Source organism: Notamacropus eugenii, chromosome 7 (assembly GCF_028372415.1).
Source record: "Notamacropus eugenii isolate mMacEug1 chromosome 7, mMacEug1.pri_v2, whole genome shotgun sequence".
NCBI lineage: Eukaryota > Metazoa > Chordata > Mammalia > Diprotodontia > Macropodidae > Notamacropus > Notamacropus eugenii.
Genome location: NC_092878.1, coordinates 127,974,947 through 128,001,944, shown reverse-complemented (window position 1 = coordinate 128,001,944; position 26,998 = coordinate 127,974,947). Strand labels below are relative to the sequence as shown.

The window sequence follows — 26,998 nt, the reverse complement described above, 5'->3', positions numbered from 1 at the left end:
TGGTGGGTCACTTGATTTTGGGAGTTCTGAGTTTAAGTAGAACTAAAAGCTGATTAAATGTCTGTACTCAATCTAGCATCAATATGGTGAGCCCCTTGGCACAGAAAGTGTCTAATGGCCAAGGTCAAAAATGGAATTGTTCAAAGCTGCCAAGTTCATCAGCAATGGGAGATAGGTCTGTGAGTAGTCACTGCACTTCCAGCCTGGGTGAGATAGGGAAATCCAATCTTAAAAAAAACAAAACAGAACAAAATGAAAGCAAAATAAATACAACCTGTGGGATAGAGATTTTCTGACATTACAATTCTGTGCTTCAGTATGTTTAAGATTAGTGTTTTTTCCCCCAACATGGACAACCCTTAAGCAATTAAAAAAAAAAAAAACAACTCTTCAGCAATTAATAAATGCCTGTTGACTGACTGATAAAGCAATTAAAGTCACTGTATCCCTTAGTCGGTAGACTATGAATAAATCTTATGTATCTTTGTCACCTGGTGGCCAGCATTCTGGTAATAAGACTTTCTTCATGTTGCTGGCAGGTGACAGAAAGACCTCCCATTCATAGAATGTTCTTGAATCCTTTCTAGCTTAGTAGAATCTTTTCTGATGCCCTAGGGTTATCTTTTCAGGCCCTAGGGTTATCTTCATGCTATAAGATATAGCATGAAGATATGTTATTCTTATAGCACATAAGCTATAGTTATAGCATATAAGCTATAGTTATAGCATATATAGCATATAATAAGGCATCAGATTGGGCTTCAATGAGGAAACATTTGATAGGTTTAAAATGTACACACACACACACATACATACATACATATCTGTAGATTTACATCTGTATCTATAGAACTTTATTTATCTATATTTACATCTATGTATGTATGTCTCAAAAATCCCCGTGTGGTTTTAAGCTTAAACTTCTGGAAGTTTTGAGTTATACCTATATTAACAGATAGTATAGGAGGAAAATAGATTGATTTAACTTTGTTCATATATAAATTTCTTATGGAAGGAGGTAGAGGAAATGGGTTGAAATCCTTATCCTGCTACTTACTATGTTTGTGAACTAGGGCAAATAATTTAACATTTTTGGCCTCAGTTTCCTCACCTGCAAATTCAGTAGATTGAATTGGATGAACTCTATGGTCCCTTTCATCTCTAGATCTGTGATCTTATGATAGGGTGCAGGGCGATGAACTTGAAAGAGTGGTCCTGATAAACTTCAATAGGACACATCTGGAGATCCTGACTTAATGTAGGTATGGGTTTCTGCTGGTGCAGAAAGTATTTAATCTACTATTTTGCTATTGAAAAATTTTGAAACAGTAATCAAATATCCTTTTCTTTTTACCCTTATTAAAATACTGACAATAAGGTCGTACAATGGATAGGGTGCTTCCTGGAGTTAGCAAGATTCATCTTCCTGACTTAAAATCTGGCCTCAGATATGCTCTATCTGTGTGACCCTGGGCAAGTCACTTAACCCCCTTTGTCTCAGTTTTCTTATCTGTAAAATGAACTGGCAAGGAGAATACTAAATCATTCCAATATCTTTGACAAGAAAACCTCAGAGTCACGAAGAATCAGATATGACTGAACAACAAGCAACAATTAGTCTATTACTAATTTTGATCAACAACTAATCATTGTTATAAAATGGTATATGGCATGAGGACTCCATTATTTGCTCTTGTCTTAGTCAATAATGTCATAGTAAGTTTTTAGTCTCACTCCCTACCTTCCCTCTTTCTTCTCCTCCTCCCCTTCCCTTTCTTCTTTCTCATATTTTTTTCTCCTTATTTTCTTCTTTGGAAATAAGATGAAACTAAATTCACTTTAAATAGTTTGTGACAGATGTCAGTTCATGACAAAATACTTTTTTATGGTTATCACAATAAAAAGATTTTATTAACCAACTATAAACCTTATACACATTAATTTCTTATACTCACAGTTTATTCACCAAAAAGATTATAATACTTGACAAGTAATTCAATATAACAATTGGGGTTGGCCCTTACTCAGAATAATTTTCTGTTACATGAACCTTATTATTCTGGTGTCTTATTCTCTGTTTCATTTTATTCAGTTGTGGCACATTGCTGAGCTGGAATTAAGTCCAAGTGTGCATGTCTACTGGAATGTAGAGTAAACAAAAATAAAGCCAGCTGGCCAGCATTCATTTTTAACCTTCAATTTATCTTTCCAGTTCTTAATACCAAGCTGCCCTTGCCGATTTCCTATGTGACTTCTGAGTCGGGAGGCTTCTTTGAACCTGCTCAGAGCTTTGTGTATGAAAGTGGCATTCATAGGAAGCTGAAGTATTGAAGGATGAGAATCAAAGTGTTTTATCAAGAATGTCACAGTTGTGGATTTGGGAGCTGGAATCAAAACCCTGCATTTTACATTTGGTAAAGACCAAAAGTACGCTTTCAGGTTCTACAATATTCATGACCCTTAAAAATACCTATTTTCTTCTACAGTCATTGTCAGATGCTTAACACTGTTTCAGAATAAAATAAAGTAAACTATTATAAATAAAATGAACTATTTGTATTAATTTATGGGAAAATACAAGTTATGGAAGTACCTATGACCCTTTCAGATATGTTGGAATATTTTTGTGATTCTGTACTTGTTCAAATCTAATAAACTCTGGATCCTTTTTTGATTTATTCATAAAAAAGCATATAAAATGTGCTTTGAAAGATTGCCTGAAACCAATGTCGGAAACCAACATTTAGTTTCAACATTTAAGTGGGTATAGCGACTATTAGACATAAATTCTTCTATTGTCTTTCAAATGTTCGAGTTTTGGAATTTTTTAAGTGTTTTCTTTCTATCAGGTTTGTGGCTTATTTTCATGTGTGACAATGAGCTCTGATGTATTCTTACCTGTCTGGCCGTACATAGTCGGCAGAACTAGGGGGCAGGGGAAGGAAGGAAAGGTCTGAACTTTCATTTTTTTAAATTAATGCACAGATTCTGTGATACATATGAAAGCAAGCACATTTCACATAATTGCCTTTTGTCCTTTCTCTCTCTTTTATCCATTATGAATCTTGCTGAAAATCTTGAGGATTGGACTCAGTTGGATGTCCTCGACAGTTACAAGGAAAAAAGTACAACAAATCTTTCTGGTTTGTGCCACAGCCAAGCGGATGGTCTTGTGTGTAGAAAGGGATTTATATTTCTACTTTGAAATAAATAGGGCTTTTTTTTTAACCTTAGCTCTTTCTGGTAATTTCCAATGAGCTCCTGTGAAGGTTGAGCTATGGCTGGCAAATGTATAGATGTGAAACATGGGTATTTTTGGACTTTCGGTCCCCAATGCTGCATGCTGCTATTTTACATGGTGGCATTTTGACCATGTGCCCATGTTACTAAGAAGACAATAATGCCTTCATAATTTAGATCTTGAAGAGCAGAGGAACCCTCCAATTTTCCAATATTAGACATTTCCCCCCTAGATATTATACAACATGACATATATCCCCATGTTTATAAAACCAGCAATATTTCAAAAATTACACCAGTCAAATAATTAAAACACTTAAACAGGAATAATAATAGACTTGCTGATGAAACATGCATATGGGCACATAATTCTTGTATCCTGGGACCTGTGAGCAGCAGTTCTTAAATAATCACATTGTACCTGCCCGATCACAAAATGCTATGCACTGAAATCAGTTCTAGAGCAATTCTGTAACTATTTAAAACTCCCATACTTAAATTCACTCATAGCTTCAGCTCATATTGCTCCAAACCAAGAATTGAAATTTTGCAGTCAGTCAAATGTTCTTAGAGACTTGCTCTCGCTTAATTCCTCTTGGTCTTGTTTCTCTTGGGCCAAGGGGAAAAAAAGGGAAAGATTAAAATTTGCTGACATGCTGGAGATCATTATTTTACGGCGACTTCTTCAAAAATCTAATTTAGACTTTCTTAATCTGGGTTCTGTGAACTTTTAAAAAATATTTTGATAACTTTTAATAATTGTTTTCCTTTGTTCCTTAAGTACTCTATTTTATGCATTTAAAGCCATTTTTCTTAGAAAGGGTCCTAGGCATCACCACACTGTTGGAGGGGTCCAGGACACAAAGGAAGTTAAAAACCCTTGGTCTAGTTGGATTGTGGAGAGAAAAAAGACCCACTGCTTCAAGGTCAAGTACCACTTCCCAGTGCTCTCCTTCACCTTACATCTGTTTGACATATACCCATACACGTACAAGTTGTCTACCCTGATAGAAGGTGAACTCCTTGAAGGTAGGAACTGTTTCACTTTGACGTTGTATCCCTAGTTTTTAGCCCAGTCTCTGTCACGTAGTTGGAATCTAATAAATGCTCATTGATTGATAAAATCTTTCCAAATTTTATTTAATTCTAATGCATTACTTTCTTGACAAGATAGTAATAATGGTACCACCCTTTATTTAAATAGAAGAAAGCATCAGATTGGATCCCAGGGAAAATTATGCTCTTAAAGATTTATATGTAAAATTTGTCACTCTTCTGTGATGGTTTTCAGGAAAAAAAATCTCTAAATAATGTTTTAGCTAGTAAAATACGTGCTTCTTACGGAGTTCTCATCTTTCTCTGTGGCAATTAGACTGTGTACCAATTCAGCCACCTAGAAGAGGAAAACTCTTCTCTGTATGGGAGATAGGTTGTTTTGTTTCTTTTCTCAGTACTGATTTGCATGCATTTAAGTGGTTAACAAATGATCACAGTGTGGAAACTGCATTCATTTTTACTTGGCTGAGTTCTCTGCTTCTATATTAATAACAGTCTTAATATATTTCAGCCTGACTTTATAATGATTCTTTCTTTCAGCTCAAATAGCATTTATTTTTGCCAAGTGATTGCATGTGTGCACTTTTCATATATATATATATATAATATTCCTTCCTTTGTTCTCAGTCTGTGAACAGAATCTGTTTTTAACCCTTATGAGAATTTAGCCATATTTTCTCCCATAAAAGTTTCTCCTTATTTTGAGGGTTAGAAAAGACTCTACCTTTAATGACAAGTTGGTGCTTTCAGGACTACAGATTGTGAAAGAGCTCTCCATGGTCCTCTCTCCTTGTCTATTCAACCACTCCAATCTGAATGACTGTAGACACTGTGTTATATCATTAGAAGGCTTGATCTAGTCTGAGATACACACTGTATTTTACAATCCATTTTGATCTTTTGGAAAGTGTTAGGACTATTTTTTAAGATTTTGATCTTATATTTTGACTTCCCAATTTTTCATTTTTAAAATAAAGAATGAATGAGAAAATGCATTTTTTTCTTCTGATATTCATTTTCTTAGAGAAAATAGGAAACAAAGATAAGTAAATTAGACTATGTGACAAAATAATGGGACCAATTTTTCCTTTCATTTAAAGGATAGCTTTGAATTTTCTTAAAGAACTGTTTCCAATTATATTAGCTAATTACTATTAGATAATACTTGCATAGTATGTGGATAATATGTGGTATGGTAGAAAGAATATTAATCTAGGACAGAGGTGTCAAACATGGGGCCCACCCAAATCAGATTTAAATGTAATTTAGATATAATTAACAAATGTAATTAAGAGATATTCATATATACAGAAATAAATAAAAACACAAGAAAAGATACTTAATACTGATATGTGGTTTTCCAAGCCAAGATGCACCAGTTGGGATACTCATGTATGGTTTAGTGGCTCCCTGTTCTTATTTGAGCTTGACATCACTAGTGTAGGATAAAGGAGACTGGATTTGGGTCATAGTTCTGGCCCTTCGTAGCTATGTGACCAATGGTAATTATTTAACCACTCCAAGTGGCTTCCTCATTTGGAAAAGAAAGAAAGATGCTCATTTTTGTCCTATCCACATCAGAGATTTGTTGTAGAGGCAAAATACTTTGGAAATTTTAAAAATGAGTTGTAAAATCAACCAGTTTTCAGGGAAACCTTGTAATACACAACCCTCTAGAGTTGGAAGGCCTGGGTTCAAATTCTGCTTCTGGTTATTGCTATCTATGTGAATTTGGCAAATCATTTAATCCCTCTGTACTTCTGATTCCTCTTCTGTGCAATGACTATATGGCTTTGAAGGCCTTCTAGTGCTAATCCATATGATCCATTTAATTTCTCCACTTCTAAGCTGAATTTGAACAAATTTTATTCCCATCCTGTTATGATAATTTTAAACCTATTCAATTGAAAGTTCAAAACAGCCAAATAACCAACAGTCATGGCAAGTTAGTGATATGTAGTGACACTTTAGCTTTGTAAAAAAGAAGCCACAGGGTGTTTTACAGAGATTAAGCCATGTTCCTGCATGTGAGATACAGGTCGCCATATTGGAACAAGTCATATGTACAAAAAAAAAAAAGCCTCAACCTTTTCCTCACAGTAAATTCTGTTATAGAACCATTGCAGCCTTTATGATCAACACATCCACTGAGGCATGGTTGCCTACATACACTTTACTGTTGTTGGAACTCAAAAAACACATGGGTCTAAGATAGGCATGCATGACCTCTTTTTACCATAATTCTGCCTTTCATGGAACTTTTACTACCAGCTAAGGGTTTTAGGAATATTCATCCACAGACACATAAGAGGAGGTGATGAAACTAGAGGTGGTAGAAGCTGATTTGGAATTCCTGCTGGAACACCCATTGAAGCTAGTGTCCCTTGAAGTAGTCTTCTTCTTTCGGGCAGATTTAGAGTCGGGGTCATCATTGGGGTCAAACCCCACGGTCATGGACTCCATCCTGGACACAGTGTACAGGCTGCTTTGTTGGGTGGGGTGAAACCTGGTGACCTTGAGTTCTAGCTCATCATAAGTGGACACTTCAATGAAAGGACACCAACGAAATGCCCTCTTGAAACCAGCTCTGAATCTGAAAAGAAGAAAACAAAGACGGTGAGAGATTTGCAATAGCTTCATAATTTCAGAAAACTCTGATTAAAAAGATTTCCTCACATGACATTCAAACCCTTTAGAAAGACTGTCATGGCCTATGCTGGCATTAGCCAGTGGAATTTATGACAAAGCAATGATTTGAGGTTTCCTTCTTATTTTTAATTTACCTTTTTAAAAGCACCAGAAACAATACGTACAGATTCGTTTAAGAAAGAAGTAGAAGAATTCTTTTTTATTAATTTGTTTTCAGTTTTCTACAATCACTTCCATAAGTCTTAGATTTTCTACCCTTCCCTCCCTCCTCTGTCCCCATGCATTCTTATATGGGTTCTACACATATATTCTTATTAATCATATTTTCACATTAGTCATATTGTATAGAAGAATTAAAATGAATGGCAGAAACCACGAGAAAAACCCAAACAAAACAAAAAGTAACACAAGAGAAAAATATTCTGCTTCATTCTGCATTCCAGTTCCACAGTTCTTTCTCTGGATGTGGATGGCATTTTGCCTCAAGATCCTTTGGGAATGTTTTAGATCCTTGCCTTCCTGTGAAGGGCTAAGCCTACCAGAAAAATTCCTTGCACACTGCAGTAGTTAATTGTAACAATGATTCATGAATTTTTAGTATTATGAAAAATTCAAATTTTAGTGAGTCTCCATTGAACTTATATATGAGTAAAATCAGCTGAAGAAGGAAATGACAAACCACTCCAGTATCTTTGCCAAGAAAACTTCAAATAAGATCACAAAGAGTCAGACATGACTGAAATAAGTAAACAACAAAAAATTAATAAAATGCCAATTTCTTCCTCAAAACCTTTCAATGATTTTGTATTACCTAGGGGATTCTTAATCTAGGGTCCATGAACCTGTTTTTGAAAATATTTTCATGTTGGTTTTCAATATAATTTGTTTGCTTTGTATAATTGTAATCCTTATATATTTCCTTTTATGCAATTAAAAACGGTATTATGAGAAGGGATACAAGGCTTCACCAGGCTGCCAAAGGGGTCCATGAAATAATATGACATTTAAAAAAGTTATCAACCTTAAGGATAAAATAATAATTACTACCATTTATGTTGCATTTTAAGGTTTGCAAAGTACTTTAGAAATATTAGCTCATCTGATCCTTACAACAGCCCTGAGAGGTACGTGCTATTATTATTTTTCTCATTTTGCAAATGAGGAAACTGAGGTTGAAGAAGATTAAATGGTTTGTCTAGGTAACAGACCTAGTAAGTGTTTTAGACTGGATTTGAACTGATGTCTTCCTTACTCCAAGTCCAAAATAGTATAAGGTGGCTTGTGGCACAGTGGGTAGAGCACTGGACCAGAAGTCGGGAAGATCTGAGTTAGAATTCAGCCTTGAACAGTTAGTTGCTGTGTGACCTTTGGCAAATCACTTACCTTCTGTTTCCTTTGGTTTCCTCAGCTCTGTGATGGAGCACCTGACGATTAAATCACTAACAAACGTAAAGTGCTTTGAAAACTTTTAAAAACCTACATAAATTATCACCACTTATTATTATCACTATTTTAATTAATATTTCTTTTTATTGTGATGATATAATATTATATTTACATATTATATAATAGATTGTATTATACATTATTTATTTATTTTATTATTATTCATTTCCTATTTAACCATTCCTTAAACAATGAATTTTAGAATAGATGTCAAGTTCATTGGCTTGTAGTTTTGTGGAATCTATTCTTTTCGCCATTTAGAAAAAATCATGACATTTTCCCTTCTCTAATCCTGAAGTACATTTCTTGTTCACCATTATTTTTTTTAATAATGACTGGGGCTGGATGGTTGGCTTAGCAATTACATCTACTCGTTTTTGCTGTGCCCGTGGATATAATGTATCTGGTCCTGGTGACTAGGATTTCTCTAGCTCCCCTTTTACTGTCTTCTTGAGTTGGCCACTGAACTTCCTATTAAGCTATTTTTACTGTGTCCTTTTCAGTTCAACTATTCTCCTTGGTAGAGGAAATTAATACAATAACAACTGAGCAGCTCTGCCTCCCTCCTGCCAGGAGTGTACCCACCTGAGCTGTGGTCCTTTCATCTGTCCTCCAACCTTTCCCCTCCTCCTCTTTGGTATCCTTTCAAAATCCTTGCCAGTCTCAGTTCATTTTGAGCTTTAGCACTCCTGACATTATTCTTACAGGGTCATGTCAAGTTTTTGTACTCATTTTCTTTTACCCTACCCTGATTTCATCTCCCATGTAGCTAAAAAAAATCCTAATTTAGTTGATGATTTCCATGTACAATCATTGGATTATTAAAATAGAGTATATACTCATTGAAGACATTAACAGTTTCCTTTTATTTTTAATCTCCAGTCCATGGTACAGTGATTGGTATAGTAGCCACTTAATGCTTGTTGATTGATTCAGAATTCCATCCTTGAGATTTTCCTTGGCTGCATTTGCCTTTAGAATTTTAGTCCATGGGACTCTACCTATCTTTTCTCAGAAGCCTTTGAAATTTGCTTTCCAAAAAATCTAGCTCTCCATGTCTGACTATTCCACGTTTTCTTCTTTGTGACATTTCAAAATGGAATGGTTGATTTTCTCCAAGGTTCCTATCCTACCCTAGAAACAATGTTTTCTTTTTCAGTGGAAATCAGATCTTGAAGAGGAAAGGGACATCTTTAAGACAAGACAGGATGTTATTAGACACTGAGAGTTGCAGATGTGTGGATAATTAAACTCTCCCATCATAAGGTCTTCATATCAGGCTTGTGTTCTCTTTGCTGAAACCCTTATCTAATTCTGCCCCCTCCTCAGTTGTTCTGGTGGTCAGTAATGGGCTCCAATGATAATTCCCATCTTGTTTCAACTCTGTTAATCTTCCCTCTCATTGCTTTCTGTACTCAATAAATATTTGTTGAAAGAATAAGTCCGAACTGTAAATTAAGTGTCAAAAAAGAAAATCAGTCCTTTCACTGAATTTTACTTAGTTTTGGCTCCTGGATTTCATCACATGAGTATGTTTTCTTAATATACAATATTACTCTGCATCTCTCATTTAGCTATCCCATAGTTTTGAATAGGACATTAGATATATATTATAGACACAGACCTTACCTAATCCTATTTCAGTAAGACTCATAAGGTCAAATTTGACTTTTTGCTTAAGGATCATTGCTTCATATTTTTTGTTCTGCTTTGTTTTGTTTTTTTAAAACATCCTTTGGGCAACTTTGTGCACTCACGCTGTGGATTTTATCACCGGCTCCTTTCTTCAGTGTTGTAACATTTGGCTGTTGATTTTAATTCTTATATCATAACTACTCTCAATGGTGTCTAGCTTGGTGGATATATGTAGACATTTTTCTGTCCTCAACTCTTTTCCAGTTATAGCCTTTTTGATTAGATTTGCAGGACTCCAGGCAAATATAACAAGAGTGGCTCATAGAATTACATACTTAAAATCCCATAATCTCCAGACTCCAGAGTGTGTAAGGTAATAATTTTACTAAGGGAATCAACCAGTCCTAGAATACTGTTGATACGTGTAGAAGTTGGATGGAATAAATATACTGGGATAAATGTTTGCTGCTTTTGCTGGAGTAACTATTACCATTTTATTGTAATCTCATTTTAGTAAGCATTTACTATGTGCCAAGTATTGGGCTACGCATCTTACGAATTTTATCTCTTTTGACCCTTATGAGAACACTACTCAGAAGGTGTTATTATTGTCCTCCTTTTATAGTTTGAAGAAACTGAGGCAAACAGAATTTACATGACTGGCCCAGGGTCTTCCTGACTCCAAGCCCAGCACTCTACTCACTCAGATCCAAGATTCAACAAGCACTTCTCATTCAAAGCATGTTTCTTTGTAATTATTTAAAAAAATAAAAGAAAAACATCCTTTTTTCTTCTTTGAAAGTTTACTGCTTTTGAATTAGTGTTGGTTAGTTTCTAAGAAGGAATTAAAATTTCGTATAAAGTCATCCAACATGCTTTAGTTTCTGTAAGGAAAAAAATCTCTTAAAAATTCACCTAACATTCTCAGCTTCTTTTAAAATATGCAAACAACTTATCATAAACAACATGGTTTATTTGAATAGAAGAAAAGGAGAGATGACTAGAAGTGAAGTTCAAAATGAAAAACTTGGCAGAAACATATACAATAGGGGCCATTCAGTGAGTCAGGCCTGCCAAAGAAGAAAAGTATTGTATATAATAGTGCCAACAGAAGAAACTTCTTTCTAATTTATTTTGAGATGCATTCTATTCTAACAGTCTTAATTTAAACAAAAAACATATTTCCCAAACATAACTGGAGTTAGGAGGACTTCTGAGGGTGGAGGGAGAGACAAGTGAGCATAGCTAGAAAAAAAAGAGAATTCACTCTTATTCCTCTAATTGGTAATGGATGTCATTTTGTGTTTAAGAGTGTTAATTCAGCTCTTAGAAAAATGGAACACAGTTCTTTGGCTGACAAAACTTCTACTGAAGATCAAACTGTGGGCCAAATTATGAAGACCAGATGAATCAGAACCTTTCTAGAGAGTCAGTCACCCTGTATCTATTTTATGTATACCTGTATATATATGCTATTTCTCCCCCCTAGACTATAAACACCATGACTGTAGGGACTATTTTCATTTTTATCTTTGTATTCCCAATGACTAGCACAAAATAGGTAGGTGGTTAATAATTTCTCTTTTGGCTGATTAAAATGGGATTCTCAAAACACTGTATTTCCTTTTGTTGCCAAAATGGTAAGTTTTAAAAGCATCTACAAGGAGCCTCCTACTGGAAATATACATCATAGTTGAAGAAGACCTCGGTGTATTTGCACATAAAATTTATAATGAAATTATATTTATACATTTTTTCATTTCACCCTTACCTCTTATTAAGACAGCAGTAGATAATTGGATTGTACATGGTGGAACTCATGGCCAGCCAAAAGATAGCCAGGTAGATTTGCTGGATGTATTTCCATCTATTCAAATGCTGGTATATTCCAGTAACGATGAAGTATATGTGATAGGGCAGCCAGCAGATGGCAAACGTTACCACAACAACAATCATCATTTTTACCACCTACAGAGGAGACAGAAGATTACGTGTATATGTCGATATATGTATATATCTTTATATCTCCTTTATTTAAATCCACAACTCTCCACCAGGAAATTTCTAAGAAATTTTCATAAGAAAGTCTTCAGACAGGTATACAACAGTTCTATAGACTTGTTCCTTTTAAGTTGTCGTAGTACTCTTATACATAATATATAATCAATAACGAACTGTTAAATGAACATCAGATTTTAATAACTGATATCATGCACAACAATGACATATAGAGTATTTTTTCCAAAAAGTGAGTTGAAGCTTCTCCAGACTTCAACACCATGACTCAACTGCAGTCATACCCTAGGAGATATCCCTCTGTGGCCCTCATCTTCCGTTGATGAGTTCCAATCAGGGCCTCCATATTGGAAGAGAGTCCTAGCTGGCCAACCTTTATTCCTCTCCCAGCTGTACTTCTGATTTTCTGAACTCTCTCTTATTGTAGAGTTGAGGAAACTGAGGCTGTAACACCAATGTGATACCCACAGCAGCCATCATGGATATGCAGAAGTATTTCCAGGGTAAATTCACAAAATATAGACTCTCTTCCTCAGAGACAAAACCAAAATATTCAGATACCAGAAAGCCAATTCCACCATAGTGACAAGGAAGCTGTACCCAATACCAGTCGAGGGAGGACCACCATCCCCAAACCTTCCCTTTCTCAAGCCTCCCCACAAATAAGATCCCTCAGGCAAAATGTCCCTTCCTCACCCAGGTTAGCTGCTCTGCTCTGCTCTGCCTGCTGTACCCTTCCTGCTGTACCCATTCAGCAAGCTCCTCCCATCATGGGCTTCATGTAATTCAAGCTGCAGGCAAGCTCAAAGCAGGTCACATGGATCTATTAAGGGTCAGTGAAGATCTACAAATTCCCTTAACATTACAGAGGCCTAGGGAGATTAAGCAATTTACCCAAGATCACACAGGTAGAGATTCTGTGTATTTTGACAGGGAGGTCACTTGCCCAAGGTCACATCTTAAGCAGGATCTGAACCCAGGTCATGCCACTCTAGAACCAGTGCTTTTTCAACTGTGCTTGCTAATATCAAAGTTAACATGCCTCTTCTTTATTAAATAAGAGGAATAAGGTTAATTTAATCTTTCTTTGAAAATCTGAAAGTACTAGAATAGTAAAGTATGTTATATGCAGAGCTAAATGAATGTGAAAATTTCTTGAAATCAGTCTAGAATCCAATTTAATAGAGGTCTTGACTTAGAAATGATTTGAGGATGGAAGGATTCATGGTAGGACTTGGAAATACACAAATAAATTATCCAACTAGTGAACTTGTCCCTTGATCTTAAGTTGGAGATTCAGATGGTTGCTGATAGACGTTAGAGTCATAGGAAGTATGATTCTAGAGACAGACAGCTAGAGCACAAAAGAAAATAGAACTGAAAGCAGAATATCCCTAAGGGTTTGATCTCTCCACTGAGCAGGTGACTGACATTGAACTGATGGAGATTTGACCATCAGAGTTGAAAATTCAGGTCAGTAGCATATGGAATGTCAACTGTAGCCATAAGGAGTGAGGGCTGGTGATTTTGTGTTTCAGAGGTGGGAAGTTTTACTTAACTTTTCTGTACATATTAAAACTTTCTATTTCATGCTTTCAAATGTTTGTGTCTATTTTTGTTATCATATTAATAGCTCACTTTCCCTTATGACTTCCACATATGTTATATTTCATATTTATATGCTGCTCTGGCTGATCTTTAGAGGCAATTGATCATTTAGGTGTTGTGCACTCTGAAAGTCTCCCAGCCAAAGTTATATCTTGGTCACTTTTATAAACAGGAGGGGGGCAGGAAAAGTCCTAGGATGTCCTATAAAATACAAATGCCTTTCTTGGTTATTTAAATTCTTTCACAACCTTCCTTTCCAGGCTTACTACATGCTCCTCTTCTACATAAAATATATATTTTATTAAAACTGGTATTATTAAAATGTCTTTGCACAAATTATTCCCAGTACCTAGAATACATCCCTTCCTCACCATTCACTCTAGTTTCTTCCAAGATACAATTCAAATCTTACTTTTACTGAGAGGTACTGATAGTTCTGGTGAGGTCCCAAATAGCTTTCTATTTACTTTTACATATTTTTATTTGTTTCTTTTTATTTATTTACATGTATTTTACAGATATTTGCATGTATTTATTTACATGTTTTTATTTGCTTATTTTTAATCATGATCCCCTCCCACCATTCCCCACCACAAAGTATAGGGATGGTTTCATTTTTATATCTATATCCTCAGTACCAAGTACGGTACATAGTAATACCCATTAATAAATACTTGTTGAATACTGAAGGAATATTATTTATACATAACAAAATTTAGGCACTTGCCAAAATCATTAAAAAAGCAGGATTAAGGTGAGGGGGATGCAAACAAAAATTATACTAAGAGGCTGTTGAGCTCAGACTAAATGCAATGACCAATCTCTTCCATGTTATTCATGCCCCCCTTCTCCAGTGAAATGCATTCTCCTTGAGGGTGGTCACAGTTCCTGCTCCTCAACTTATCTGTAAAATGGGAATATATAATAATATAATATTATATTATATATAATATATAACATCAGTGGCCCTTATTTTACGGTGTTATTTTGAAGACCACATATGACGGTACCAGTCAACAAATGGACACAGTTGTTTGATAATTAGCATGGACATGATGTGCTGAATCTCTAATATGTTAGCATTTTCTAGGCAAGTAAACTGATCAAACTTAAGTTAGTACCAAGGCCAGTTCTTCCCCAGGCATCTTCAATACCATCCTAATATCCCCATTTCTCCCCCTCCGTTCTGTAACAGATTGACTTTCAAACAACACCCTTATAGTGATGGAGGAGTGTCTCCAAACCAGTGCCATATCCATTGTGGCCATAGCTATCTCTGGAAGGTCTTCTCATCACACATTTTATCTTCGTCTAAACACTGATCCTTTGTCATATAGGAACCAAATCATGTCTCAACACTCCAGACACTTAGGATCATTTTGTATGGCAATAGTCTCTCATTCTGTTCTTCCAGTCCTGGGCACAGAGTTTACTTTTTGCTTTGGCAGTAAAGTGGGAGCAGTTGCAGAGGAAGAGTGTCAAAAGAAATGCTAGGTCTATAAAAGGGATGGCCCTATTTGAGAATTTTGGAATACACTCCAACACACATGCAAGCATGAATAATTTACAGGAATAATTCCTGACTAGAATAAGCTGGAGGCACCTTTTGCTGGAGAAGTAGGAAGAACCTTTGATCTGACTCCTAGACAGGTCAGGTTACAATGCTTGCAGTGGTTCCTACCTATCACTTTGAATTAATGTGGGTGAATGCTTGAAGTCTGGGTCAAATAAAATAGGCCACAGAGATTAAGTAAAATGCAGTAGCTAAGTCACAGAAGACAAGGGGCCTATTCTTTTAAAGATCCTAGACCTACAATGAGCAGACTTTTGGGAATTATTTTCAGTTTTCTGATTATCAGGGTGGGAGCGGTTATCAGTTTCAAAATAAGTATGATGAGAGGTGGCATTTGATCCTGGTTGGTTCATTCTCCTCTTAAACAGCTAAGAGCCTATGGGAATAGCACTGAGACCAACAAGACCTCCTAGGAGTCAGATAATCATGAGTAATGTAGGGCTATTAAAACTGGACATCTTCCAACAGATGACACCTCAGGCAACAGTGAATACTGCAAAACACTCCACAGATATTGGGGCCAGGATTGCAATGCTAGTTCTGCTGCTTACTCCCTGAAAAGTTAGTCTCCCAGGGCCTCAGCTGCCTCATCTGCACTATGGGTCTCTAAGGCTCTCATCAGCTCTAGCCCTATGATCCTATGACTTCTAGGACCCACCAGATATCTGGGTATATAAAGGATCTGAGGCTTATTTCTTGCTTAAATGGCACTGTAAAAAGCATAATGTCTAAACTTGGACCACCTCCTCATCCCCTTTCCTCAAAAAACTTGGGTCCTTGGGTGAGCTTTGCCTTTTTTTTATCCTTTAACCAGGAACCATACCTCCACAGCATACCCTGCAACTTCTGTAGCATGATGCTACATATGTACCATACCCTTTCTTTCCCGACTTTTTAACCTTATCTTCTCCTGTTAGAATATGAGTTCTTTGAGGGCAGGAGTCCCCAGCTCTTTGTGCCCCCAGCTCTTAGGAGAGTGCTTGGCACATGCTAAGTAGTGAATATTTGCTTTATCATTCATTTATCATTTATTCATAGTATAGAATGTGTTTTGGCCTGAGAGGCTTTGCATAGAGAAGGAATAGTCAAAGATGTAGGAGGAGAACAAGAAAAGGATACTATTATGGAAGCCCAGGAGAGTTTGAAAAAACAGATGTTGGTCAGTGGTGTCTAATCTAGGTGAGGAGTCAGGGAGGATGAAAGCTGAATACTTTGAAATTAGGCAGTTGAACCCTGAAAACATAGTACAAGCAGAGTGGTGAGGATGAAGGAAAAATTTTAAGGAACTGAAGAATGGATATTAACTGGTGACTGTGAAAAGGTGAGAGAGGGAGGGAGGGAGAGAGAGAGAGACAGAGAGAATGAGAGAGAGAGAGAGAGAGAGAGAGAGAGAGAGAGAGAGAGAGAGAGAGAGAAAGAGAGACACAGAGACACAGAGACACAGAGACACAGAGAGACAGAGAGACAGAGACAGACAGAGACAGACACAGAGACACAGAGACACAGAGAGAGACATAGAGAGAGACACAGGAGAGAGAAAGAAAGAGATAGACAGACAGAGACATGGAAAGACAGAGACAGACAGAGATGGAGCGATGGAGTTAGAGACACACACACACAGACACAGAAACAGAGACAGAGCAGAGAAACAGAGAGACACAGAAACAGAGATGAGACACAGAGACAGAAACAAATAGAGACAGAGAGACAGAGAGATGGAGAGACTGAGCGAGACAGACGGAGATAGATAGGAAAGATGGAGTGAGAAAGAGACAGACACTGACAGAAAGACAGAGACAGAAAGAGATATCAAGAGACACAGAAAGAGAAGGGGGTAATTGAAGGAACAAAGTCCAAGAGAATGGAATAAGGGTTAGCTTTGTCAAAAGTGAAAGACAACTCTTCCAGAAAGAAGAAGGAGGATGTATTAAGAAAGAGAGAAAATTTGAAGAGGAGAGGAAGGAATTTGAGGGAAGGTCATATCTGACATTGGCTTGTACCTTTCCATGAAAAGCAAGTGTATTATCTTCAAAGAGTAATGCCTATTTGGGGTAGGATTGAGACCTTGAAGAGAATGAAAGTCCTGAAATACACTCTACGGGGAATGATTCTTAATACAAACACGTCTATTTTTTCTTTTCATCAAGACTCCTCTGATAGTCACTTGTACGGAAAACCTCAGAATTTCACTTAAACCAGTGGTGATTACCAGGTTTCTATTTGAACTCTCCCTTCTAAGCAGTATTGCAAAGGTATGCCAATGTCACCTGTAACTGTTGTTCCCAGTGAGGAATGGGGAGCCATAATGGGTACGAGCCCTGACTAATTTTTGGCCCTCAGAAATTATGAAATGTGCAGCTCTGCAGTGAATTAGTATGTGCCTTTCTACACTGGGTGTTCTTAACTTGTTTTTGTATCATAGGCCCTTTAGGCAGTCTAGTGAAGCCTATGGACTGACCCCTTCTCAGAATTTTTTTTTTTAATTTTTAGTTGAAGGAAATAGTAATTTTAATTAGTTATTAGTGGAAATAAACATATTCCCTTCCCTCCCATCTTCACAGAGCTTCTGAATTCTATCAGCAGACCCTCAATGGGATCCCAGATTAAGAAGCTTTGCTGTAGAGAGGGAAAAAAAAAAAACTTTCCAGGAGAGTAGATAAGTAAGAAGGCAGAAAACTCTTACAAGGTTTGGCAGATGAACTGACCTAGGAAGAGACACTGACCACCAGTGTTTATGATAGGAAGAAGTCCTTGTTTAATAGAGGGAACAGAATCTCTGGACAGATTAGACTTTTAAATTCAAGTCTCTCAGCGGGGATACAGCAAAAGGAAGAAGATGGAAGAGGCAGCAGACTCTCCTGGCAGGATTTCCAAAGTACAGCTTGGGTCACTGTGGTATAGGGTATAACTGGAATGGCTATTGGCACCAACAAGCCCTTTGAGAAAAAAGCAAAAAGGATGAGCTGTGAGCAGAGAATAATGGGCATGAAGCAATGACATATGAAACACGGGCCTAGAGCTATGTGGGACAATTGGCACTAGGAAAGACAGCATATCAAAGACAGGATTATAGGGACATTGGCAACAAACGCTTCATGAGGATGAAGGGAGGAAGGAGGTTCACTCCATTATTGATGTGAACCATTGTCCCCGAGGTCCACATAGGAAGGCAAAGTTATGACTCCTTCCTAGCAATGAGAAACGTGGAAAAAAAAAGAATTATAAAGGGGAGAAACGGCTAGCACTACTGTGATCAGTGTTATCCGTGTTCTTTCCACTAAGCTCTTACCTTGATATATACGGAAGAAGAGAATGTCTAGACCAGCAGATTTTATTTCATGGGCATACTTTGGTGACTTTGGGGCAGTCTGGTACATTTACAGAATAAAATGAGACTCCAGCGAGCCTTGGGAACATGGCCATTCCTGCTTTCAGTCATGTGTTCAGTCATCATGTCTCTTTCCTTGGGCAGTGATCAGCAGGGGAGCATCTAGGACAGAATGTGTTTTTCAAAATGTATCTTTTCCTAGGTATCTGGAGTGTTGTGACAGCCAGAATGACAAAGGATCAGTGTATTGGTAAAAATGGAAGTGAGATGAGAAGATCTTCCAGAGACAGCTATAGATGCAGTGGATACAGAACCCATTTGGAGACTCTGCTCCATCACTATAAGGTTGATTGAAAGCTCAATTGTAATAGCAGAGAGGGTAGGAATGGGAATATTGCAATGGAATTGAGTTGAAGATACACAAATTGGAGGTGACCTCACTTGATGCCAACTCAAGTTTTGTCAATTACTTGTGTAGAAAACGCTAAAGTATTAGTGCTTCAGGCACTTCACGTACATGCTAATATCATAACAAAAATGTCTATTTGTTTTGCTTTGTGATTTACCCAACACTTGGACTGTATTATCTTCTATGATCTTTGTAACAACCCGGTGCAGTAAGAAACACAAATATTACCATTCCCATTTTACAGATGAGGGAGCAGAGGTGCAGAAATAGCCTGTGCCTTCAAGGAGACTATATTCCATTGAAGAGAAGGGAATGCATAACATGGACACTATTGGTCATTGTGTGTAATCTGAATTCTGTTGCATTTTAATGTTGTTTTCATTTTCATTTTTGTAGTCATTTTTACATATTTTTGAGGGATTTGACTTTTTTTGCTTCTTAACAATTCATACAAATTTCCCATGTTTCTCTGAATTCCTCTTATTTGTCGTTTCTCCAAGCTCGCTTGTTCTTATTTAACTCCAAAGCTTTCGATGGTACAACACTGACAAACTCAAATATATGTTAACCTATCTGGCAACCATAATCTAGGACTTCTCAAAAGTAATATTTTTGATTCCTAATGAAATTGTGTATGGCATGTCCTGGAGCCTTTTGACAACCATAAGAGGGAGAGGTTTGAGTAGCAGAATTACTAGCCAGTCAATCAATAAACATTTAATAAATGCTTATTATGCACCAGGCACTGTGCTGAGCACTGGGTATTCAAATAAATGCAACTTAATGGTCCCTGCTCTCAAGGAGTTCTTGTTCTAATAAAAAAACCCAATATACTAATGTCCAAAAACATTTAAAAAACAACAATGTTTATATGATAGCGCTTGAAAAAGAATTATATTATGTGCTAAAGAAAGGAAAAGTTATAAATCATTTTTATCTTTAACCAAATCTCAGAATGTAAATTGTGAAGCATCTGTATCTATTTCAAAATGTCATATTTTATTTATATTTCTTCTTTGGAAATCCGAGGTTGTTTTGGATTACCACATCACTTACTATCTTGTTATGAATAGGAAATACTTTAATTATTAGCCTAATTTCAGTATTACTATTGTTCAAAAGTAGAATGTCATTTTTTTTTATTATTTGAAAATGTGACACCTGATTGGAACCAGTACATTTCAAGTCATTGTGTTTCTAACATCTGAAGTACTATTTTTTTCATCCAGAGATCTTCAAGATATTCATTTGTTCATTCATTTACACAATACACATTTACTAACTCCTGCATGTACTAGTAGTTAATGATGCAAAAATAAATAGCACATGGTTTCTGCCTTCAAGAAGTATACGATTTAGTAAGGAAGATAGGGCATGTACAGAGAACAATACAACAGAAATTATACTATGATAATTGCATAATAGGAATATGAGCTTGACATTAGATGAGGAGAAAGATGGAGTTTGCTCCAACACTAACGTACCTTTCTAAATGGCTCCTCTTCCTTGTTCAAAAATTCTTTCCTATAAAATAATCTAATTTGAGAATCTAGTCTTCCATAAGATTATCTGACAAAAAAGGATCAAATTTAGATTAATTAATATTAATTCTCGGAGTCTGAGAACTTGGGGATTGAACATTATCTTGACATCTATTTTTTTATCATTCTTGGTGCCTTTCTGATTCCTTTATTATTTTTCTTCTGTTTCATTTTTGTTTTTCTTTCTTTTCCTTTTGGTTGGAGTATTGGCATAATAATGATCATGATTCCATTTTGATAAGCCTGAAATGTTTATTTAAAAAACACTGTATGAATAAATTGTACCTTGGAGGAATCAGATGGGATCACTTGATATGATTCATTAGTGCTGAGCCAAGCCTAGGAGTAGGCAAGGTAGCTATCTGCCTGAGGCAAAAATTGCAACAAAGCATAACAAGGGATATATTTTAATATTTCTTTTTATGAATGCACATGTTTTAATGCTTGGGAACTCTATGCTCTGTGACATATATTTATTTATTTTGTGATGTCAATTTGTATATGTTACAGAGAAGACCATGTATCAGAAGGCTGTGGTGAACATTAACTCTTATAAGTTGCAACAGTCAAACATTTCTAGTTCACATAAATGCCTTGTGCTGTCTCTGGATTAGTGTCCTTATTTCAGAAACTGAGTCGAGTGTTTTAGCGTGCGATTAGTCTACCAGTCAAGACTTCACTTCTCTTAATTATTAGGTTACATCAAAGGGCAATGACTGGAACTCCAACCTTTATTCAGTCAACTGGGAACTAACAGCTAAACTCTTCTCAGTTGCTGACTTTCGTTTCTGTGTTCTCTAAAGAATTCTTAAGAAACACAAAACTACTTTTGAACCCCCTGTGAATTCTTCCTCTCCTGCCTCTTCTTCAGTCTTTTACATAATAACTTCTCAGCCTCCACCTCCTACTTTTCAGTGGCTTAATTCAGACTCTCCTACTGCTCAGGGACTCAGGTTTTACTTACAAGGTACAAACTCATCACATCTCCTCATGTGAAATTAACAGTTCTTGACTAATTATCCTATTCTCACTAAACAGTTATATGATTTTTCATTTTGTTAGTTTTATCCTGTTGTGTTACAACAGTTCTATGCAAATAAGTTGAGGGACCATTATCCTCCATCACATTTTGTGTCCTCAAAATTGTTTCTTCACAATCAATATTTATCAACTTTCAATAATAAATGATTGATAATAAAATATTGATACAATTAACAAAATAAATAACAAATTAAAATAAATGACAAATAATAACAAGATTAATAAAATATTGATAAAGATTATTTTCTGTCCCTTTAAACCATTAAATTATTCAAATACAAATGAGGTATTATCTCATATCCATTCCAAAATGGTTTGAGTCACAATTATTTTCTGTCCCAAACTGTTCAAATCATTCCTGAAAACTGCTTTTTTTTTTTGCACACATTTCAGTACTTTCTGTTAAACCAAAGTTCTTTCAAATTTTTTTTCAGGAATCAAATTGTTCATTTGTGAAAGGGGCAATATCTTAAATCATCCTTTGCTAGTTGATAAAACATTTTATTTAAGTAAAAACATGTTTTCTACCACTTTCATCACAAAATTGCCCCACATGAAGGGGCTACAGTACCTTACTTAGCAGTAGTCTGACCCTTTATTTGTCCCTTCTCTTTTCTCACTAAAAATCTTTTTTGTCATCCTTAGGTCTTCCTGTCAGCTAGCACTGGTGATTCTGTTGCTTTTGTCAGAGAATTGTGCCATCCTTTTATATTCAATAGCATCTCCTTTCTTCCATTTTTTTATGTTTGTTCTTTGAAAAGTTGATTAATGAAGTTAATTAATTAGAAGTTGATTAATAAGTGCCCTGTGCATTCATATGAATCTCTTTAGAATGTTGTACCTTTTATTTATCATCATAATTATTTTGTGGCGTCAAAATCCCTTCTTCCAATCTTCACATCCTTCTTGGGTAAATGTCTTATGTAGATTCTGGGCATTGGGATCATTCCTAACCTTTCCCTAAACTCTGAAACTACTTTCCCCAATTTTTCTTGGAATAGGCCCAGCTTCCCTTTTTTTCTCTCTGTCAAAAATTCTATTTACCATATTCTCTCAAGGGTCTTATTATTTCCACTTCAACAACTAATTCCTTGTTCCTGATCAGAATCTAATTCAGACCAGCAGTTCCTCTTGCTACTTTCTTCAATTCTTGAAGAATGAAATTATCGTTGACATACTAAAAATGTAATTAGCCTCTCTCATCTTTTGGGAGAGCTGGAATTCTGTATCATGCCTAAATTCCGTGTTTCCCAAATTCATCAATTATTTCATCCTGATACAGAGGTGGCCTATGGTATGTATATCTATATCTATATATCTATATCTATATCTATATCTATATCTATATCTATATCTAGATACTCTCAGAATAACATAGCTTTTGTTTCTCTTTCCACTGAGTCATTGTCAAATGCTCTACACTATTTCCTGACATGATTGCATCTTATGAATATTAAAAGCTCCTCCACTGTCTTTTTTATCTATCCTATTCTTTGTCAATAATTCTTTGTCATTTCTTTGGCCATATTCTAGGTGTGAGTTCCATTCCATCAAGTTTCAGACAGATCTGAGGTTGAGTTTGGTTCCTTGCATTAGAGTTTCAGTATACTTTCATACTCAAATTTTGTTTATTTCTAAGTAGATTGTGAGGTCATGGGTTTTATTGTTCAGTTTCTTCTTGGATATGCCCAGTGAATTATTCTCTATTTCTATTGATAGTATCTAATATTTGCAGATATCTGGGGATAATTTTCCATTCCTATCCTCTTTTCTGATAAATTTTGTGGACTCAAGGGGTATCTCTGTCTTTGTCTCTCTTTCTCTCCAATAATCCAATATATTAAGTGTACATTAAGTACCTCCTGTATGCCAGGCTAGGTTAGGTTGTTGTCCTTTGTTGTCAAGGAGGACCAAAATGACATTACCATGATAAAGCGAAATTTCAGTATGTCCAACAGTGGCTGACCAGACCAATATGAACTTGGAATGCTCTACCATAGCTCGGCCACAGAAAGTCCATGTGAATATTTGGGGTAGATACTCCAAATTTGTACAGCCTACATTTTTACTTTGTGCTATCTCAATTCTGCTTTGCTCAAACAACACAGCACCCTTTCTGATGTGGGCACACCATGCTGAGTGGTCCTTTGCCAGTGTCTCCCATGTTGCACAGTCCTATCCAAAGTTCTTGAGAGAGACCTTGAGAGTGTCCTTGTATTACTTCTTCTGATCACCTGTCCCACGTGAGATCTTTGGCAAGCATATATTTTGCCTTTGAATAACATGGCCAGCCCATTGGAGCTGTGCTCTCTGAAACATAGTCTGAATGCTTAGCAGTTCAGTTCGAGCAAGGACTTCAGTGTCTGGTACCTTATCCTGCCAGTTGATCCTAAGACCGTTCAAATGGAAGCGATTCAGTTTCCTGGCATGGTGCTGGTAGACTCTCCATGTTTCACAGGCATACAACAATGAGGTCAGCACAATGACTGTGTAGACCTTCAATTTGGTAGTCAGTCTAATACCTCTTCTCTCCCAAACTTTTCTTTGGAGGCTCCCAAACACTGAGCTAGCTTTGGCAATGTGTGTATCAACCTCATTGTCAAAGTGTACATCTCTGGAAAGTACACTACCAAGGTAAGTGAACTTATCCACAGTATTCAAAACCTCTCCATTTGTTGTAACTGATGGTTCCACATATGGATGATGTGGTGGTAGCTGATGGAGCACCTGTGGTTTGCCAGGCACAGCGCTAAGCACTGGAGACACAAATAAAAACCACTCTATATGTATACACACACACATACATGCATGGTATGGTAATTTGTTAGATTTCCCAATTGTTTCTTTCAGGTCAAGTGGCTACCTTGGCATGAAGTAACCCATCATCACTCCAAGTCTTCTTCCTATGACCATTACTGACTGATTTTTCTTTTGTAACAATTATGGAACGACATCATGATTGCTTGGAGTGGGAATTGCTTATATGCCATTGGCCTACTTTCATTTCTTGATCCCAAAGCATATTTTTCAACACAGGTTTTGTAGTCCTTCCTCCTCACTAAAGAAAACTTTGAGGCAGTTTGAAGGACGACAGCTTTATCTTCTACTAATACATCTTAAAGTATCAGCTGCAGTGTTATTAACTATCATAAGTTTATTCATGCTCATTGTGAGCACTGCAAGGTGAGATACCGATTGCCCCATGAAATGATGGTTCTTATTGCATTTGAATACACAATGAACCCACATTGTTTACTTACTTTTCTGAAAAATAGAGCCTCTGAGTTTCTATTGAAGTTCACTTTATGTTTTCTAGTTTTATTGACAGTATAAATATTAATGTGGATGAGATTTAGTTCTTCCACTACTACCTTTAACTCATTAGTTAATGGACAAGGATAGTGTTATATTAATATTCATAAAACATCCTATATGAAAATTAGTGTTTGAAGCAATTGCGATTTTTAGCTCCACAGACTTTCTTTTGCTCAATGCTACCAGCTAGAAAGGGGCCACAGAGGACTAAGAGGCAAGAGGGTCATAGATTTTTATTTTGTGCTTTCTTCTGTTGCAAAGTTATAAAGAGGCAGCATGCTATAGTGGCCAGATCTGGACCCAAGTCCTGCCTTTGATACAGGCTGGCTTTGTGGGCCTGCCACTGAATGGCTCCAGACAACTCTTGAAGATGAGAAGTTGCAGAGAAGGTGTGGACTTGCATTGGGAGTGGGAGTTTCCTTGCCTGTGAGTTTCTCATATCAATGAAATCAGAGAGCTAGTCTCCATTCCAATCTTTACCCTCTATGGAGGGCATATCCTGCTATGAGTCTGAAGGTGTCCTGGGGTTGGTTTTTACACTTACAAAATTGTTAAACTTTCAGTGTGAACATTTTTATCTTGGAATTGGCAACTGCTACAAATTAGGGTTGATTTATTGCTTTTTGAAGGAGAAAATGTTAATAAAACAGTTTAAACTTAAAACCGTATAGCACATACAACTCCCCTACCCCCCCTGCCGAGAGAGCTGGCTGTTAAATATTTACTAGTACATGTATGACGGACTATTACCCATTTTTTTAAAACTAGTAACTAACATTCCATTATGGAGCTGGTCACCAAGACTGAACTGAAAGATTTTACAACTTAGCAGCTCCTACAAAAGCTTGAATTAAATTGGCATAAGCTTAGAGAGCTCAGAGACAAGTCCTGTTGGATCCCTATTGGAGTAGTTAGTTTACTGACAGTTAATATACAAAAAAGCTTTGTTTGCTACACTGGCTACCCATTAGCATCTGGATATAAATGCATTATGAATTGATATGATGCTTCATTATCTATCTTGGTTGTTTATGGGTTCCAACCTAGACAAATTGGTCTCTTGAGTGTATCAAATTTGGTATTTTGCTCAAGCTTGTGGCCATTCAAAGAATAAAATTAAGGGCTTTCCCCCTTTCCATTAGACTATTTGATCTCCAAGGAAAAGAAGGATATTGAGCAAAAGGACAGCTAAAACACAATTGTCAAGCATGCTAACAATGTCAAATTGTCAAAATAATTGTCAAAACTTTTTCATTTAAATCATTTTAATTGTACATTATATTTTATTATATGAGAACTCCAAGAACAATAGGGTTATTTCCCAACCATAGGAAAAAAGAATAATGGCATTGCATAGTAGGATATTTCCCATATTTATCTGGATTAAAAATACTTATGGCTAATGCCTTTTCAACAACATTTAACAATAGCACTGTACTGGAATCAGTATAAGAACTGAGGCAATAGCTATGCTTTATAGTTATTTTGAGAACTGTTTTTTATTTTTTTCCTATCTACTTAATTACTTATCCACTACAAAATGGCTCTCTTTTTCAAGCTTATTTTATTCTACTCTCCCCATTCTATGCATTTCATTTCAGAAAAACTGCTCTACTTGGAGAACTCAGCATCCCATCTCCTATTTTCTTGCTTTTGAGTCCAGGGTAGCCCTGGATTCTCCTCATCTCTACTTCTCAGAATTTCTCTGAGGTTCATATCATGTACTCTGTGTGGCAAGTTTATAGGAACTTTCTGATCCTCCTAGTCACTGATGATCTATCCTTCCTCAAATTATACTGTATTATGTGTTCTGTTCCTCTCCCCCCACAGTAGAATATAAAGTCCTTAGAGACAGGGATTGTTTTGTTGTCATTGTATCCCCAATATCTAGCACAGAGAAAGTATTTGGTAAATGCTTGTTGGGTTCAAAGATACCCAATGATTTTCAGAAGTGAACTCTTTCTACTATCCATCAATGCCAATGTTGTAGGATCTCTGGTTCTGCTTTTTCTCCATTTGACAGCATTTTCCTGCTGTGTGCCATGGTTCAAAAATTCCTAAATGCCTTAACCTTGAGAGAGAATTTGGCTACTTGTTGCCTTTCTCTGAGGTTACCTTCATTTTATTATATATATATATAT

General features: G+C 36.4%; 1 protein-coding gene across 1 annotated transcript in view; it reads right to left on the bottom strand.

Annotated features, from left to right (window-relative positions):
- Positions 1 to 1,896: 1,896 nt before the first annotated feature.
- Positions 1,897 to 26,998, bottom strand: part of TACR3 (tachykinin receptor 3) — a 97,550-nt gene continuing 72,448 nt past the window's right edge. The window contains exons 4-5 of the mRNA XM_072622600.1: positions 11,798 to 11,994; positions 1,897 to 6,889 (exon numbers count right to left, since the gene is read on the bottom strand). Coding sequence (XP_072478701.1) covers positions 6,577 to 6,889; positions 11,798 to 11,994 — 510 coding nt within the window. The 3' untranslated portion in view covers positions 1,897 to 6,576. The remainder of the gene's footprint in view (positions 6,890 to 11,797; positions 11,995 to 26,998) is intronic.